Here is a 20,579-nt window from a genome sequence, read left to right as displayed (position 1 = left end):
TTATACTTCTGAGTCTCTCTCGCACATAATTCCTCGATACGTAATTTGCACGATCAACGATGCGATAAGGCATCGTTGTTATACCTACACGTTGTTATTGTACGTGCCAAGTTACTCGCCGCCTCTACGGATCCTTGGAAACTTGATTCCGGTGGCATTGAACGGACATTTTCAACTCCGTTCAAAGTACGCGGATTAATTCTTGGCAACTTCCTTGCAGCGACCTTCGGGTGATAAGGATCGCAAAATACTACCTTACCATCTCGGACGTCATCGTCGCGGAATTACTCGTACACGGAGAATTTTCTTTCATCGTCAATTTTGCGGTTATTTGAAGTAAAGATATATTTTTATATATATATATCTTCAAATATCAAAGTCCACGTATCCGAAATGCAAAAAGGGCTTAACAGTGCAATTTTATACACAATTTTGAACAAAAACACTCTCAACAAATTTTCATTCGATGCAGAAATAAAGAAATGGAATGGATTTTACGAAATTGCGATAGTAAATTCCCCGTAAAAATACCATCGGAAATGCTTTGTGCGTGCAGGTAAATAAGGGAAATTCCATGCAAATTCAACCAACGTCCGATCCTCGACATTTGTGATTTGGTTTGAGAAATTTTTCTGCACTTTTCTCGACTCTAAAACAGTACCCTGAATTTTTTTACATTTTTTATTCAACTGCTCAGTTATTTATGAATATTTAAAGCGATTTTGAAAATAACTTATTTTGACACTCTCAAAAAATTCTCAGAAACAGAATTTTCGATTCCAAATATTTCAAGACCGGATCCATAACGGACTGATTTTCTTTCCATTCTTTTCCAACACTTTCAATAATCTTCTCGATCAACTAAAACATTGTTTGAACGATCTTAAAATTCCTGAAAAATTCTCCAAACTTTTATTTTTCACTTACAATATTTTTAGATCGGTTCCATGATGGAGCAATTATTGTCTTCTTTTTCGGCACATTCATATTTTCTTTTTATCAAATTCACAATGAAACCGGTCTGAAAATGTTCCGAGTAAAAATTAGAAATTTTACAAAATATTTTTGGAATTTTCTAACCTTTTAAACAATGTTTTAGTCGCTCAAAAAAATTGATAGCGCTGAAAAAAAAAACAGGAAAAAAAATCAGTCCATTATGGATCCGGTCTTGAAATGTTTGAAAACGAAGATACAGTTTTTGAAAATTTTAAAAAAGATTTTTTTCAAATTCACTCTTAATACTTGTAATTAATTGACAAGTTGCATAAAAAATTTGAAAAAATTCAGAGCACTGTTTCAAATTTGGAATAATCGCAGAAAATTTTTGAAAAAAATCAATACGGTGAGGTTCGGACGTTGTTCGGTTTCGCATGGAATTCCCCGTAAGATTCTGTAATCCACGGTTAAACGTCGCGAATTGTTACAACTGCGATTCCCTTTTATAGTAAACAAAGTGTCTGCGCGTTATGATAAAATTAACAAGAATCACGTAACCGAGATTCGTTCATTCATGTTCAGAATTCCTTGACTTAACTCAGATACGGGAAGCCTTCTGTCTCTGGTATTAGCAAAATCCAGGTCTTATCACGGTGTGAAACCGTAATTCAGACCGCAAACGGTAAACAGGATTAGGAATTCCTGAAGTAGGAAAGTAACGATTGCGTTTAACAACAATGCGAATGAATAAAAACTTATAGACTGTATTTTTAAATGACACAGCGCCGCTTAGAAGTTTTCCAAATCGTCTTAGAAAAATTTAGTTTGGACGGATACGAATTGCGAAAATTCTATCACGTAACGCGTTTTTATCCGAAGTAGGTTACCAGGCGTCATTTGTTAGTCTCGTTCCAATAAGCTGATGACTTACAATGAGAGCCGAGTTTGGAATTCGTTACAACGTCACGATATTCTCGTGAAATGCGGATGCTTCGAGTAATTAATTTATTACACTTTGACGAATGGCGGTGAAGACAGGAATTTTCCCGCGCACGAATCACGCTTCTGAGTCACTGTAACTAGTCATCGTCGTCAAAACTGAGGATCATTAATATCGAGTGTATACGCGTAGAGGCGTAACTTTTTTGGAAAAAGGATTATTCCTTCAAGTTTGACCATTTTTTTTTTAATAATTTTGTTTCTAACGACAATAAGTTACGTTACACCGCAATAATGACTCTCGAGTATTGAAAACCTTCAAGTATACTGTCAAAAATAACAACAAACCTCAGAAAAATATGCTTAAAAGTTCTCTAACTGTAAAGAGAATCTGTTTACGGAATAACTTGTCGTTTCGAAGAGTATCGTTAGAAAGGCGGTAATTATCAGATGCTATTGACCTTTCAAATTATTTACAGATGAATAAATTAACCGTTGATTATCTAAGAGTCGAGGTCGAGGACGAACGATGATGATTAACCCAGTGGTGAGAAAATAAATTATCGACAACTGTTTATAGACTGAAAATTCGCGATTAAGTGTCAAGAATCTTTGTAAACAAAATACTCGTTGACAAATTTTTTTTACTGTACTCGACGGATCGTGATTTCAAAACATTAAACTGGTTTTCGAGGCGAAATCGAGTGAGCGAATGAAATTTTTTTTTTATACAAATTGCCGTGCGATGTGTAAAAGAATGCTACAGGAAATAATCCGGCGAAAAGGAAAAGTAAAACAAACGTTTGATTAACAACATAGCATATTGATGGAAAAAAAAAAAAATTTAATCGCACTTCCATGCCAAACAATTTCGGTAATTGAATTGCTTTTCAAAGCGATGAATGCGTTGTAAAAAATAACTTGTTTTATCACTCGTTCGTTGGAACGTTGAATTCGAAACGGCGAGAGAATCGTTTCGGAAAATTTCAGACCCTCGAGTTGTTCGCTCCTCTTTAAAACTCTAGATTTTCATTCAGTCGTTGAACGTAGAATAGTGTTTAAGTAATATTCGTCAGGCATAAAAGAGAGAAAAAAAAAAAACAAAACTACTCTATCAATTATTTAAATTTCAAGAATACACGGTAAAATTTTTGAAGAAAAATTTTTTCGTAATTCCAACAATATTCAAACAGTTTTTTTTTTAACGATAACCGTTTTACTGAATTTTTCTAACTACTACAACAAACAAAATTTTTCACAGTTTAGGATTTTCACGTCTCTTTCCATCGCCTTTTATTCCAACCTTTGAAAAATCAATTTTTTTCTCCATTTTTTCTTTTCCTTTTTCAAATCTTGGAAATCGATACGTGTCAACAATTTCAACAAATATCATTCGATTTCACAATTCTAAACGCGTTGCTCCGAGTTTCTATTATATAAATATAAACCAAAGAGCGGGTTGTTTATTTATAAATTGGAACGAAGCTATACTATTTTAATAGCCACGGCCCTTACGATCATTATTACGAATCAACCTGATACGTGAGACTGTTTTTCTACCGTCTTGTCGATAAATGAGCGGGCGGATCGTTTCGGATTTAATCGGCACGCCGCTGTTATTTGATGAATAAACACTCCGTTTTTCAACGTTTCGCATCACCGCATATCAAATATTCGTATTCGCACTTTGGAGAGTTTAATAAAAAATGATAGCAACAATGTAAATTTGCTGTACTTTTTCGAGTAAATACAAAACATCGCGCGTTATACAAAGGAACGTAACAAAATGAAACAGATTTAACAAAATTAATTTCCGGTCGAACCGCGAACCTTATATTTTTTCCTAAAAAAATAAAACAGTAAATTAGAAAAAAAATTTGCAACACCGACTGTATTTTCATTCCGCTGAACTGACCGAAGGAAATTTGTTAATGAATTTTCAAATCCCAGTGATTTTAAATAAAAATAGTAGACACAAAAAAAAAGATTAAAAAATTACCTCGCTTTTCTGATTGAGAGTCAAGTGTTCTCTGTTTTTTTTTCTTTTTTACTTTCTTCTTTTAATCCTTATTTTATTCGCCAATTTTTCAGCGAGGTTACAAATCACTGAAGTTTTTTTTTCCGATGTAAAATCCCGCAGAGATTTATACTCGTAATAGATATAATCGTACGTATGACTTTTCATTTCTACGTAATATGAGATAATAAATTGACGAATATTGTTCTAAATTTGGATTTTCAAATCTGCAAGAATCAGCGAGAATCAAAAATTGTAATATCAAGTTTTAGAACTATGCCGATAAAAACGAATATTGGATTTTGTTTTATAAATTTTTCTACTGTAGAAAAATTCGAGTATACTTTTAGAATCACATGCAGATTTATATAATCGAGTTTTTAACTCGTACCTGAGCGTGAAAATTTTCCGCTTATTGCACGTTGTTTGTACTTTTTTTTTTTTTTTATTATCTTCCTTCAAGCATAATCGCAGTGAGATGCAATCGCGAATTTGACCCTACGTGAGTTTTTTTTTTTTATTTTGAAGTTATAGGTATATTATTGCGAACAAGTTGCGAGACAAATATTGGCAAACTTTTTATTGTACGAAACTCTCGCAATTTTACCGCTCATGTCTTTCTACGGCGAGCGAATTGCTTACAGAGATATATACAGAATAATGTTAATACAGTTGCGAGAAGTAAGAGAAGATGGGATGTAAAAATAAGTTGCTCGAAACATTTTTGGCTTTCTTTTTTTTTTCTTTTTTTTTTTTATATGAGAAATTCGCTAGATGTCAATTTCGAATAAAAAAGAAAATAAAAAATCTCCGAATTCGTCAATTTTTATAAATTTCTACGTGATTCGAACCCGAAAATGCGATGAACCGTATTTTTCGATACTTGAAAAGGTTTTTTCAACCAGAAGTAAAAAGAAGTTCGGCGATGCTTTATCGATCGGCGGTTATATTATTTCCGAGGATCGGGTTTACATGTTTGTCAGGGTTATCCGTCTTCTCGGCGTTTTTCCGTCGCGGAAATTGGACTCGAAAAAAAAAAGCGATGCTGAAGAGTTAACAAATTTAGCCTTTATTCAATTGCTCAATTATTCATAACTATTAAGAATGATTTAGAATACGATCTCATTTAAATTGCTCAGCAAAAAAAAATCATCCAATAACTGTATTTCATTTTCAAAAGTATTTCAAGACCGAGTCCATGATTTTTTTTTTTTTTTTTATAACCAAAACACTGTTTAACGGTCTGAAAATTTCCAGAAAATTCTTGAAAAATTCAGGGCACCATTTCAGTGTTTGGACTATTGAAGAAAAAAATGTCAGGAGTTCACAGATTTGAGTAATTTTTATATGTATAAAAAAAAAAAAGGCACTCGTAAGAATTAATGAATAATTCGAAATAGATCAAATTTTCTGCGACAAAAAGAAATTAGCTGATCTTGTCTTGTTATTTTTTTTTCACACAATAATTGAGTTTCATAAATTGGATACAATTGAAGAGTAGAATTGAATAAAGTACAATATTTTTTATTTTTTTTTTTTTTTCAAAAAAAAAAAAGAAGAAAATTCCACACACTAAAATTTAAGCTATAACAGCGAAAAAACAAAAACAGTTTCTCACCGTTTTCCTTAAAAAAAGTTTAAATTTCACGGGAACTTGCAGCTCTTTTCAAATCTCCTTTTTCAATCAGCTCTCATGAAAAAAAAATCTTAAAAAACGCGAATTTTTATTTTCACGTATGATTTTTCGCGCTTCTACGGAGATTAGCAAAGCTGAGCTACGAGTCGGTCCTACCACATCGTATAATGAAATTTTCGTCCAAAGGATGGTTGGAAAGTGTCCAAAAAACTTTTCCCCACAACCAGTAATATTTCATTCTCGTACAGCATGTTCGCACTGACGTAAATATATGATACGTAACGACGATTGTAACGCGAAAATTGTGCGAGAAACATCGGAATTAAAGTGTCGCAAAAATATCTGTTAAAACGATTATACGCAAAAATTTGAAATCAAAGCAGCAAATCGCCGTTTTGTACTTACGTGTGTGTGATTTTTTTTTTTTTTTTCTTTTTTCTCTCCGTTTCTTCAACTATTCTACAGGTGTTTTCTATTTCCTGCCGGTCGTCTGTCTCATCGTTTTCAAACTTTGACAGTCGCTTGTACGAAAACAGATGCCAAATTTATCAAATCTCTGACACCGTGAGTAAAAAAAAAAAAAAAAAAAAATTGTGTTAAAAAAAAAATTTGCGATGATCGGAAAGAAGGATCGGTGTAAGATTTAATTGTTATTTAAACAATTGTACGGTCGAACGAGGTGATACGTCTGTTGAAATTCTAATGAATTTTATTTTCTCGCGATTTGCAAAGATCGATTGATTTTCCAAAAACAAAAAAAAATTCCGCAACATTTATTACGGAGTTACTCAAAAAAACATCGCGGCCAACCTTGGAACTTTGTTACTCTGCCGCAACATTACGTTACGCAGAGTTACGATTCGGAGAAAATTCTGAGAGAAAAATTTAACGATTCGGAAATGGAAACCAGTCTTAGTTTTGTAAAAAAAAAAAAAAAAAACAAGTTTTTTCAATCGTTGTTCCTTTTAATCGCAGAAACAATCCTGATTCAACCAAGGTCACTTTGAAATTGCACGTTAATGTCGGTTCTGGGGTAAACCGGACCCCACCGTGTAAATGACCGGGGTTAATTAATTCAACAGAATGTTTCGAACCGAAATTAAAGGTGGTTGGTAATTCCACCTACATGTATAATATCCCACGCGTTACAAGATCAGTCGGTGAGACGTTGGGACAAAAAAGGGAAAAAAAGGAAAAGGTATAGGAAGGAAAGAAAAAGAGAGAGAGAGAGAGAGAGAGAGGGAGGGAAAATTAAATGAAAGCGAGCGCATTAAGCCTCGTCGAAACTGTACGCGAGAATTAAACTGTACGAGTATATTTCCCTCCCAAAATCCACGATTGTTTGGCTAACTAATGGAGAGCAAAACGAACCCTGCCTCCTTCTATATCAGTGTGAATGTTTTCCTGTGTGTGTGTGTGCGTGTGTGTGTTTGAGCGCTTTTCCACTGAGATGAGAAAACAGGCCGTATAACCATGATCTTAACGATAATGATAATAATCAAGTAAGATACACTATAATTAACGTTTCTTACCTAGTTGTAATATACGTTCTACGTATCGTGTGTCAAGTAACAATTATCCGAGCGAAACGGATTAGGGAGGGAAAAAAAGCAAATTTCTTTTTTTTTTTTTTTTTTTATCATTCACCGACTACAACATCTTTCCGTGGAGTCTGATTTATCGAATTTTTTTTTTTTTATTTTATTTACACAACGACGATTAACACCGACGATAGAAAATGTATCGAATTTGTATGCAATATTCTCATCATACTTTTTTTTTTTTTTTTAATTTTTAAATTTTTCTTTTTTTTTTCACCTGCAAGAAATATCCGAAAATTGACAATTGATCGCAATTTTCGCGTGCGAATACTTTTTTTTATTTATACCAAGATCAGGCATTCGGTGAAACGTGTCGCGATGCCTACCTTACCGATAATTCTTGGTGTTATAGGTACAGCTTGTCCAATTTTAGGCTATTACACAGCCGACCTTGTTCGAAAAACGTCTTTCCTGCAAATCGTCTGAGACGGATATTTCTCTGAAATATTTATCTTCCTTCCGACTACAATATTATACTCGCGCAGGTATATGTTGCACTCGGAAAAAATATTCATCTCGAATGTATCATTTTGTTCTTCGAACAGAAAGATTTTATCGAAATATCAGAGACGTGTTAAATGGTTAGAAATTTTTCATCGATTTCATCGAAATTTAACGTACCAATCCGTTTCGAATAAAAAAAGTTCTCAATACATTATTCGTATTAAAATAGCCAAATCTTTTCCTATTCCCGAATATACTTTTCTTTTTTTTTTTTTATCCTTCACACAAGTTTTTCCACCAAAAATTACGAATCAATGATAAAATTTTTATTTCCCTTACTTTTCTCAAAACGCAGTTAAAAATATCGCGGTATTCGGCAGTTGGGAATCATTTTCGAAAATACGTCCGTTTTGAAAGCGAGCAGTTTTCGAACAGCCTGTGGGAAAAAAAAGCACCAAAAAAAAAAATATTGTAAAATTCGCCTTCTCGAAATAAAAATTTATCCGGTTGATATGAATTTTGTATCCAATCGAAAAAAAATTTCCTCGCCTGTGCCGAACGAATTGTATTAGACACACGTTCGTATTCGTATGAAAATATTATTATACTTTTTTTTTTTTTTTTTGTTCAAACAAATCCCGAAGAATTTTGATTTTCAATGAATAATATTTTGTGTACACATATATATATATATATATATGCAATAACCGTACCGCATAAAAAGACCGATCAAAAAAACAGAAGGAGAAATAAAATGGACCATTCTCCATCCCTTATTGAATAATTCAAAATCGAAGGTTTCTTATTTCGAATTTTTCGTCCCATGATAAAATTTTTCTGTTTATCATCATTCTTGGTGTTTTTTTTTTCTTTCTGTCATTATTATCTCTTTCATTGTTATCACAAACTTGTATTAAATGTAAAAAAAAAAAAAAAAAACCAGAGTCCTCGTCGAAAGAAACAAACAAACCGGCCATTGAATTCGATCTGAAATATTCGGAGAGCAAAATATCGCGTCACTTTCCACGCATTCTTATCTTAACAGGATAAGAAGAAATTTGTATACATGTATACATACATGCGCATACATATAACATAACTGCTTGTATACATATGGATAAAAAATTTCAAGGTTGACAACGATTGCCGGAAAAGGTTGGACGAGTTTTTCCTTATCTCGGTTGAATTTTCTTTTCCTTGCATATTTCTCTCTCTCTCTCTCTCTCTCTCTCTCTTACTTCTTAATTTTTTTTCTTCTCTTCTTTTCTCTGTTCTTTCTTCTCTTTCTTTCGTTCCTACCACATCGTAGATAAAGACTGGGGAATACACGAAACAGAGAAAAATAGGAAAAGGGTAAAAAAAAAAAAAGGATCTCTCTCTCTCTCTCGCTGCTATTCCGCTCTATCACTCAGTGCTCCTTTCACTCTCTCTTTTTTTTTCTTTATTTTCACCCAAGGTGCCCACTGTCCTATGTATATTGTTGCACACACATACGTGCCTTGCTGTAGGTTGAAGGAAACTCTTGACTCTCGTATTCCGAGAGTTATCGACGCTCGTGTAAGAGACAGCCAATCGGAGGGCATCTCTCTCTCTCTCTCTTTCTCTCTCTTTCTTTCTCTCTCTCTCTCTCTCTCTCTCTCATTCTCTCGTTCTACCTTTTGCCAGCCAGCTTGGATCACAGCCAATATTCTGCAGGCGGCTGCCCCGCGGAGTAAAAGCGGTCTCTTTCACCCGAGATATATTACTCATACCTACCTACGTTTTACACGTATGTATAACGTACGACGAGCATGCATGCGACCGAGAGGCGTATAAAATAATTGCTGAAAGGCATTGTTGGAAATTTGTTTTTTTTTTTTCTTCTTCTTTTTTTCTACTCTTTTCCCTCGCGCTATTATGCCCGGAGCTTGTTATAATTTTCTATTAATTTCTTTCTAATTACCTGTGGTTTTTTTTTTTTTTTTTTTTCTTGCTCATTTTTTTCTATATCAATCTTCGTTTTTGACATCTGATGTAGCTAGTCTTTTACTCCGGCGTAACGTGAAATTGAAGATATTCGGAGTTTGTAAATTTTGATCACAGATTTTGTTCAACAGAGATATCAATCAGGATATTGGTAAAAGAAAATTGGTAAAAGAAAAAAGTTGGTTCAGCTTTTTGTATCGCGATCTGCAATTTTTCTTTACGTATTGTTTTTCTTTGAGAAACTTTAGCCTGTAATTTTCATAAATAATATCCGTCTCGAGAATCAAAACAGAGTTTACATAACGAGTAAATACGTCGATGATTAAAATAACTGAATTATTGATGGAACAAAATTTTTTTTTTTTTTTTTTATCTTCGGTCAATTCATTTTTCTAAGATCTGTTTCTAATTTATCTATAAAATTTGCTACTAATGCCAATAGCGTGTGTGTAGAAAGTTTTAGCGTAATCTATGTTTTATGCGTTACAACGTTTAACACTTTGTTAATTTTTGTACCGAGGAGATTGAGTCTTTTTTTTTTTTTTTTTTTCTCCTTTTTCTTCACAACGATACGAGAATATATCATTTATAAAATTATTATGCATAATTATATTTATCCTCACATCGGAAATGAAAGTGCGAATGTTCAATATACGCCGCATGATTAAACTTTCGCGTGAATATTCGTTTGGTCTATTATAATCTATTAACTTTCTGCCAGATAGTGAATAAGAAATTGTTAATTAGCGTTAAAATTGTTTTTTTTCTGTTTTTTTTTTCTTTCTTTCGTTTCTTTCGAGAAACAAGAGTTTCAATTTGAAGATTATTTACTTTTTTTTTTTTTCTAATTCTATTTAACGTAATTTCATTACACACATACACATATAAACATACAATTAATACTGCGTTGAAGATTTTTGCAAAATGATCGGGGTGTCAAAAAATTGAATAGATGTATATATACATACATATATATATATATATGTACACGGAATCTCTTGAATAATTTGTACTAAACGGAAAAATTACAAAATTGAAACTAGAAAAAAAGACACTTTTATTTTAACGTAAACTTGACCTAAATTCGTGTAAAAAATTGTATTTCTTCGGACTGAAAGTTCGCTTTGATAAAGTGAATTTAATGCGACGTTTTTATACCGCGAAAAATATTTATACTCCCAGCTGCCACTCACTCAATAACAGACGGCCGTTGAAAATTACGGAGAGAGAGTGAGAGAAAGAGAGAGAGAGAGAAGGGCGATATCCGTACTTTGGCCGAAGTTGCGATTCCAGCTGGCACCGGCCATAACGCCGGCAATTAAAACTTGCCAAAATGTACTTTGATTCGAACTTACAAATTCAACTTTCCGTCATTTTTTGACCTAGCAAATATCGGAATTCACTCTTTAAAGTCTAACTATTTTAATATATATTTAGTTATGATATATCGATTTAATTCTTATTTGTGATCAACGAATTGCGAATAATTTTGATACGTTTAAGTGCAATTTTTACAGTCTGTAGAGAATTCCGTGTGAACCTGACCAATTTTTGTTTGAAAAAATTTCCGCATTTCTCCCAAATCTGAAATGTTACCCTGAATTTTTTCACTTTTTTTATCCAACCGCTTAATTATTTATATACATATATTCAAAGTGATTTTGCGATGGATCTTTTTTTAAGTTTCTCAAAATTCTCTAAAACTGTATTTACTATTCCAAACATTTCAAGACCGGGGCCATCATGGAACAATTTTTTCCCATTTTTTTTTTTTTTTTTTTTGTCAACACTTGCAAATCTTTTTTTTTTTTTTCAAGAATCCTTTCAGTAATTTAGGAAAGGTTCTCGTCAAAATCACCGGTTTATTAAGAAACGTGAAAAAATTTAGGGTACTAAAACAAAAAATACAATTTTTGAGGATTGCTTGGAATATTTTGAAAAAGGCACCTTTTCAAAATCACCCTCAAAATTTATAAATATTGAACAAGTTGAATTGAAAGACGTGGAAAAAATTCAGCGTACTGTTTCAGAGTTGGGAAAATTGCATTTTTTTTTTTTTTTTGGATTCGCACATAATTCGCCATATTAGATGGACTAATATATACAAGAATTAAAAATTTTAGCAGCGAAATTTGAATCACCGTAAGACGGATACGTCATTAAAATTGACAAGCTTCGCGTCTCGTTTGATCGTTAGGATATTTCGAAACCTCGGCTAGACGAAGTGATTCGCGTTACGCATTTCGAAGCATCTTTTAACGATTTAGAAAAAAGTTGCTTGATAATAAGAGCGCGTTATTCGACGTAAACTCGAATTACATTCAGCGCGCCTTTAAAACGAGTACAATATTCAAGATGGAATCGTGCTGCCGGCTGATGCCGGATAATTCTCCATTATAAAACCACCGTGGCAATAAACCGAACGGAGATGAGAAGCGAGCGAGCGAGCGAGCGAGCTTGGAATTTCCGAGGGGGATGAAAGTTCAACCCGTCAAACGTTGTTTCTTACTTTTTTTTTTTTCTTTTTTTTTATTATTTTTTCCGACAACGATACCGAATCAACCGTATTTCATTTTTTACTACGTTGAGAAAATTTTACAGCGGACTCCAGAAATTCGAATGTTACGAGTATGCGTAAAAATGAAATGAAAATTAACAGACAATTATCGATTTTCGACCGAGTATACTTGTAAAAATTAAAAAAAAAAAAAGAAACCGCGAAAATACGTTGAAAAAAATGGATGAACCGCTTTTTTTACCAGTCAATTTTTTCATTTGCTTTTCTTCAGGTTTTTTTTTTTTTTCTAATTCGATCGACGATATTTTGGTTGATGTAAAACTCAAATCATTGCAATGGAAGTTTTCGATTCAATTCTTTATTATTTTTTTTTTTTTCAAAGTAACCAGCGAAATGAAGAATTTTTTACGAGTCTGGAATGTCAACGAAGCAGCTCGTTATTTATAACATCCAACTTAAACATCCTTTTAACGGCAAATTGTCGAATTCTTATACGAAATATATTTGAACATATTCCAAAAACGATTGAAACTCGATTTTTCTCGTTGATAAAAAATTCAAAAAACGTTGACAATCGGACTTGGAGAGTGTAAATTCATGACGATTTTAGACTTTTCAACTTGAATGCTTGTTCCCTTTTACGAAGAATTTGTTGAACGAATTAATTACAAGCTAGTTTACAACTTGAATTCCGACTGTAAAAAATCGTTGGCGAATCGAAATTCGTATGAAATTTTCAAGAAAATTAACCGTAACGCAATCTCTAAAAAATTGTCGACAACCGGACTCGGCGAATTGAAATTCGTAACGATGTCAGACTTTTCGACTGGAATGTATTTTCTGTCGTTTTTTTTTTACAAATAATTTGTTGACGGAAGACGCATTTAAAAAAAAAAACATCAGCTTACGACTAAAAATCGAATTTTTATTCTTAGGAATTCCAAAAAAAAGGATTCCAGACTTTTCCACTCGAAGGTTTTTGTTTTTTTTTCTTTTTTTTTCTTTTGCAAAGAATTTGTTGACGAAAAATTTGTTAAAAAAAAAAGAACCAGTTTACATCTAAAAATCGAGTTCTTATTCTCAAAAATTATTTAAAAAAAAAGAAACGATTTCAGCGTTTTCGAATCGATTGTTTTTGAAAAATTTTTTGTTCATCCCCGTTATTGCAGATGTTGGAATCAACTTCCGGCGCAGCGCGTTTCTCGGTCGCGTGTCTTGGCAGTCCCAAGATATCGTCACACACAACAGGCATGCCTATAATACGCTAATCGGGTTTGCGCAGGCGCGCGCATTGGTTCATTCAAGTGAGGTTCGCGGGTTCGGTGTCTCGGAACTATCAGTGCGTCGTCAAACTGACGCGTGCAGGGTTCGCATCGTCGAAGAACGACGAGAGTCGCGATATTTTACGGAAGGAAGGAAATAAACAAAACGTGCGTACAAAAATCGCGGCTCGATCGAGAGATTCACGATCGTAAAAAAACCGCGATATTTTTTTTCGCTGATGGTATATATATTTTTTTTTTTTTTTTTTTCCTTCATTTTTATCTCACGTCTTTCTTCTTTGTCTTATTTTAACCCTCCGTTTCCGTTCGCATCTTTCTCGTGTCCGAGTTTTCAAACTGAACCGATGAAATATAATAATAAATGAATAAAGAAAATCAAACGGTGAGTCATTTTTAATACGAGTATAGCGAAAGTTTCCGTACTGATGTAATAATGACGTAATAAAATGATGCGAAGTAAGAAAAGTGAAGTGGTGGATTTTTCTTTCTCTCTTTTCTTTGTTTTCTGTTCTTTTTTTTTTTCTTTTTCTTCTCTCTCCTGTCTTACTACGAAAATATTATTCATCATCGAGTGAACGTAAAATATGTGTCTAAAAAATAATGTCAGGTTTTGTGTGAATTTTTGTTTATAATCTGTACGGTTGTGCGACGGGGGAAGAAACAAACTGCTACGAAAAATCAATTATACGTAAACAAATCGCTTTCTATTTTAAGCGATTCCAAATCAATGGGTATGTTTTTTTTTTTTTTTATTATTAAAATTGACGTATAACGTCCGCTATTAAATATATAATATATACATGGATTAATAACGCGACTCGCAATTTATCCACGATGTTATAAAGCCGATACTGAAAAAATTCGCATCGACGTATAAATAAATCGATAGTTGTTAAAGAATGTTTTAAACTTATATCATCTTTTGGCTGGTCAGAGTCAATTATTAAAAAAAAAAAAAAAAAAAAAACGCTGCTCGCAAAATGATCTAAAATTGAATTTCGTCAATGCTAAAACTTCTTCCGAGTTTTAATCAATTTTATAGCTGAATATAATTATAAAATATGTATACGTGTAAGGAGAAGGTCGAAATTTGAATAAATTCGAGGTCTTTCGTTTCTATAAAAATTCCTATGCTTAGGTTTAAAATTTCACCGATTAACGTACGATTTTTTTTTATTTTTTGTTTTTCCATTATTACTATTGTAAACAAAATTAAACAGACGAAAAGAGACGAGAAAGTTTATTTTCAGCCGAAAAGTTATTAGAAAATTTTCAAATTTTTATATTCAGTAATCCATTGATTTTCGCAGTCGACAATTGTTGCGAAAAAAAAAATTTGACAGATCGAAGCACTGTGGCAACAACAAAAAATCAATTGTTACTAATTTTATAAGAAAATTTTCAACCCATCTTTTGACCAATTTTATTAAATTATAGCCTATTTTTTTTTTTTTACCCAACAAATTCGCTATTAATTGTTTTACGCAAATTTATTCTATCGCAAAAAATGTTGTTTGCAAAATCAACGTAGTAGCATTTTTTAATTTAGAAAAAAAAAATGGCACTTTTGTATAGCTGAATTTTCTATTTTCCTCTTCGACTTTATAATAAAATACCAGTTAAAAAAAAAAAAGAGGTACTTTCAGACTTTTTCTATTCTCCTTTTCAATTTCGACGATTAAACTCTTACTCACATTACGCGGCAGTTTTTTTCATGCTCAAACTTCAGCTCACCGTTTAAAAATTTGACGTACTAAAATTTTTACGAAAATTTACAAAATTCTTCATGGTTTTGGATCTATCGAAATACGCTTCATAGTTATTTTTCATTTCCATCAATTGATCTATCGATCGAAAACTCGTCATGGCTGATTTCATTAGTTGAAACATTCTTCCCAAATCACGGCTGAAGTAAACTTTTTTCTCTAGATCCCGAATCAGTCGCAAAGATTTTTATTTATCGATTCGTTAAAAGTTTTACACATTTTTCATTTTGCAGTGAGTCTGGAGCGAATCTTGAATCTGTATTCAAAACCGGTACGCGCGTAAAATGTGAGATCGAAAAATTAAAAGAACGTTGGGACTGTTTTGGCTTGTAGAAAAAAAAAAGAAAAAAAAAGAAAAAAGAAAAGAAAAAGCATGCGAGCTTTAAAAAATTATCAAAACCTGAACCTTCTTTATCGAAACCTGAATCTTTTGTTGCTACACTTTTTCTCGCATCAGACACGCGAGAGCGTGGGAGTGCAGTCTTCTTGTTACGTTGACTCCGTCGAATCTAAAATTATAATAGGCCTACTTGGGATTGAGTAACGCGTTGAAAAGCGATGCGTTACAAGTTACAATCCTGCCTTGTCATCAGGCTCGCCAAACTGCGGGCAAGAAAACCCCTAAAAAAAAAAATAAATAAATAAATTGATGTATAAACGATCAGGACTGGTTTGAAAAAATCGACTACCTATTTTGTTTTTGCCAATGTCACGTGTTTAATAGTTTTTGAAAGAGGAAATAAAACGCCTGTCTTCTAATTTGAGCACTTTATATTAATACTTAGTCATTTCTAAACGCAATTTTCCAATTTCTACTTATTTTTTTTTTTGTTATTTCTCAATTTTTATAGCTCAGTAACGATGCAATGTAAATGAATGTCGGACGCATATTTTCGCAGGGAATTTAACTCTTCACAAAAAAAATGTCTGTAACAATCTTTCGACGACCAAACTCTTTCAAAAGTTATTTCGCTTTTTTTTCTTCTATTTTTTTGAAAATTTACCAGTTTAATTTTTATTCACTGATATGATTTTACAGCGCTTGAAATGCTTCAAAAAAAAAAAGAAAAGAAAAGAAGTCAAACCGCAATATTTTGCGATAAGTATATTATTTTTGCTGTTAATCTCGTAAAAAAAAAAAAAATCATCGTTGAGAATAAATTTTAATATCGCGACAAAAATATTTGTTGCGTGGGTAAAAAAAAAAAAAAAATAAATAAATAAAAACACGCGGATAAAGTAGCGAATTTTTCCTGACACCGATTTTAAATTGCTAGCGCATTGATAAATCGGTGTTTAATTGACAGCGATCGTTCGAGACGATTAAATTACGGTTTATTAACGGCCCTGATTCGATGAATGACGGGTATCAATTGCCAGAGCTTAATTTGTTGGATAGAAAATTTGCAACTGATTGACACAGATTTTCGATTGCTACATTACGTGCCGATCAATAAGCTCGGCTGGTGATAACGCGTGTTATCGGTGTTATACAAATTGGCTCCAATGTACGGGGGTTAAACGATGTTAATAGACTGCCAAGTACGAAAAATCCCTCGCCGAGGAAGCAAACAAGAACCGATCGGGTATAATAACGGGGCGGGGTTCAAGCTCCGAATTTGAAAAGCTCCGAAAGCGTCTGATTCCGAATTATTTCGTGGCGAAACTTGAAGCAAAGAAATCAAACTTTGGACAGACGACAAAGTTCCGAAATGCATGATTCTGAAGATTCAAGTTACGATGGAACAAAGTTCCGAAAATTAAAATATAAAAACAAAGAAAGATCAAAATGGGGAAATTTCACCGAGCAAGAAATTCACGGAACTGAAAATCTTCGATCATTCGAAATTTCGATGTCTCAGGTTTCTGAATTTTCTCATTTCCGCACTTTCGGAACTTTGACTCGTCCGATTTCGGACGATTCGAAACTTTGATGTTTCGTCGAAGTTTGATTTCTTTGCTTTAACTTTCGCCACCAAAAAATTCGAAATTTGCTGCTTTCGGAACAGTTCAAATTTGATTTGGAAGAATTTGTTAAAAGTGTTTGAAAATCGTCGATTTAAATGAAAAAATCGATATCGGGTTTGGATGAAAATTTATGAAAATGAAAAAAATTAATGATTTCGATTTTCCATACTTTACGCTTTTTGCATTTCTTTACTCTCCTCCCTTCCGACTAGTTTTTTTTTTTTTTTTTACAGATTTTGAAAACTCCAACTTCAATAAGATTAAAAATATTCAGTTCGTTTAAAATTCGCTTGTTTTATCTTTTCTTTTTCGTTACTTTTCTGCATTGGATTAATCTCTTGCCGAAAATTGCACGGCTTTTGTTTTAATTTATTAACACCGCGTGAAACTGCGTTTATTCTTATCTTTCCGAGTGGGGGGTTAAACGGCGTATATAATACGCAGTGATAACCCAACTTCCTCACAACTCCGAGTAGGTACTTAATATGATTTCGGCTCAGTGCGTTCGCAGCCTTCGGACAATTAAGTTCTATATAATATACATATATACATACATATATATAATATATACATATGTATGTATACCTACCGAACTTTCAACTTCTCGCGAATTGCGAGAAATTGGCGAAGTTTATTATAAATATATTACAAATGAACGTTCGATATTTTTAACATACGTAATAAAGTCGATTTTCAATTTACGTTCAATTCAGAATTATTGGCTAATGGAACGACAAGTTTTTTGAAACGCACAAATTCCGATGTATAAAAAATTCGGTCTAAAGTTTTATACTTTAGACCAATAACGGAATGGGAAAATAATTTTTATTTGACAATCACTTGAGTTTGAAATATCTAGTCGTTTTTTTTTCTGGTTTTTTCATTGTTGTACAATTTTAAACATTGATTCGGTTTTTTTTTGTTTTTTTTACATCAGAATTCGTGCGTGTCAATAAATTTGAGTAGCTCAAACTTTATTAATTCTAAACTAAAAAATATTCTTTTTGTTGCTCTTTAATATGAAACATTAAATCGGCTTTTTTATATCGAAATTTGTGCGTTTCAATAAACTTGATTAGCTCAAACTTTATTAATTCTGAACTGAAAAATATACTTTTTATCGCTCTTTAATATTGAACATTGAACCGGCATTTTTTTTTTAATATCAAAATTTGTGCGTTTCAATAAACTTATCGTTCGATACCTAATAATTCTAAATTCATTTTGACGGACTTCGGTGACTTGTAGAAATTTACACGTTGTTGATAGAAACCCGAAGTTAATCGATGTGATCATGTAACACATGATTTTGACATTGTAACTTTGCACCAGGATGTTTTTCAAAGCCGTCTCTGTTTATTGCCTCGCTACGCGAGAGTATCTCTCGACTCTCACCTTTGCCATCTCCTACAATACGCCCGTGTCTGTAACATCAAAGCATATTGACCAAATGAATGTAAATGGCTTTGCAGTCTATTTCAGGCTTCGGTCTGTAACGTACGTTTATATATTTTTCGGATGAATTGAAACTCGCGACGATACGTCGCATAAATAATTACGATATTATAAACTGAGAATATCTCCGTACGTCGTGTAAAAACAAAATATTTTTATTGTTTTTTCCCCTTCCATCATGATTTATTGATCGTTTCAAAAATATTTTACAAACACTTGCAGAGAGAGAGAGAGAGAGAGAGAGAGAGGAAATCAGTCGGTCGTTAATTAACTAATTTGTTAGATTAATTATCAGGCATGTATTCACAGGTGATTAAATTCAATGCTCGGTGCGTATTTTTCGTCTACGAATTTAATTCGTATTTGTCAACGTAAAGTTTAGCTCGTGAAAAATTCTTATCGACACCTACGAGAGGAGAAAAAAAAAAAAAAAATTGAAATTGAAATTATAATTTTCATTCAATCGTAAACCACTCTCTTCGATAATTATTTCATTTACTGCCCTAAATACCTAATTGTTACAATACATCTGGCGCAAGGCGATCTTGCAATAGCGTACATTGTGTGGGCGTAATACAAGCGTTAGCAAACACAAATAATCTACACTTGCAATGAGAGAAATTTTTAGTTACAGTTACCGCTCAGTCCTCGACTATTTTCATTTTTTACCAAAATCGACAAAATATACTTCTAGGTAGATAATGAAAATTAGTTTTCTAGCCGTTACCGGAAACTCTGGTATCCGTTACTGTTCTTTCTCATTACGATCATTGTTGCTAGATTTTCTCGCAACCGTTGCGAAAATTTAACGCTCGCGCGAGAATAAATTGACGTTAAAGCCTTGTTTGACTAAAAAAGTAGAGTAAACCTCAGAAACTGATTTTGCGTTGCAATAACCAAAAAAGGAACGACGATATCGCAAAATGTTTACGCGTACCTCGTTTTTCGTAATTCCAACAATAATCAAACAGTTTTTTTTTAACGATACCTGCTTTACTCAATTTCTCTAGTCACCGTAACAAATGAAGATTTTTTCATTGTCAGTGTTGAACGATTTTTACAGATGCGGTGGCGAATCGTTCGCGAAAAAATCATCGGACGACGACGATGATTCACTTGCCAGCAATCCTGGACAGCTAGACGTTGATTTGATACGCGTAAAAGGGTGCAAAAATGCCAAAAATACTGCACTCCGATCGCTTCGAGAAAACGGAAATCATACATTGGCTAAAAAGCAATTGCTACTGTTCGGTTAAAGTGATCAAGTGATTCGATTGAGTTTAAAATTCCTTCCGGCGGTCGATAATCGCGATATTTGCCGCTCTTTGGTGGCTCGAATATTCACACGATAAATTGAAACAATATCGCGAATGTTTACGAAGTTTGTCGACAAGATTCGAAAATTTTTATTCATTTTCAATATTTAAAAAGTGTTAATTGAAATTGATTCGTTGGTTCGTGCGTAAAATTTTTGCAATTACTGCGAAAACGATAAAAGAGGTAAAAAAAAAAAAAGAAAAGAAAAGAAAGGAAAAGATGTTGCAACGCTAATTGGAATAGAAATAAATGTGAAAAATATAACGTAATAATATGTGCGTGTGGTGAAAGTGGTTGAATAATGAAAATCTTTAATTCGACGAATGGTGATTATCATGAAAAAGGCTGATTCGATTAATTTTCCAAAATAAATCTCGTTTATAAAGTTTATAAATATATTTAATACGTTGTTTTGTTTGTTTGTTTGTTGTTTTTTTTTTTCTTGTTAATCGTGAACTCGCAGAGAGTAAAAACAGTGAAAATGTTTACAAACATGTCTCTTGGTTTGAATTCTTCGTACTATCCAAGTGTAGTCACCGAATCTACACTATCGGATGGATCCTTAGGTGAGTTTTTGCAAATTTTTAACAGTGTCAAAGCCAAAAACCGAAAATCAATGGCACAAGCACGGTTGAGCAATATTTTATCACACTGTGAAGAACATGATATAAAAATGTTACAAATTTTTTTTTTTTTTTTTTACGTTGCATCAAGTTTACCGAACTGTTAGATCG

At 32.9% G+C, this 20,579-nt stretch overlaps 1 protein-coding gene across 1 annotated transcript in view; it reads left to right on the top strand.

The window, feature by feature from the left end:
* The first annotated feature begins 20,282 nt into the window (after positions 1 to 20,282).
* LOC124309108 (growth hormone secretagogue receptor type 1-like) overlaps positions 20,283 to 20,579 on the top strand; it is a 62,043-nt gene continuing 61,746 nt past the window's right edge. The window contains exon 1 of the mRNA XM_046772380.1: positions 20,283 to 20,411. Within this exon, the coding sequence (XP_046628336.1) occupies positions 20,327 to 20,411 (85 nt within the window). The 5' untranslated portion in view covers positions 20,283 to 20,326. The remainder of the gene's footprint in view (positions 20,412 to 20,579) is intronic.

The sequence above is a fragment of the Neodiprion virginianus genome, chromosome 7, assembly GCF_021901495.1.
Source record: "Neodiprion virginianus isolate iyNeoVirg1 chromosome 7, iyNeoVirg1.1, whole genome shotgun sequence".
Lineage (NCBI taxonomy): Eukaryota > Metazoa > Arthropoda > Insecta > Hymenoptera > Diprionidae > Neodiprion > Neodiprion virginianus.
The sequence above is the reverse complement of the archived record's forward strand: the minus strand, read 5'-3'. Positions and strand labels throughout refer to the sequence as shown.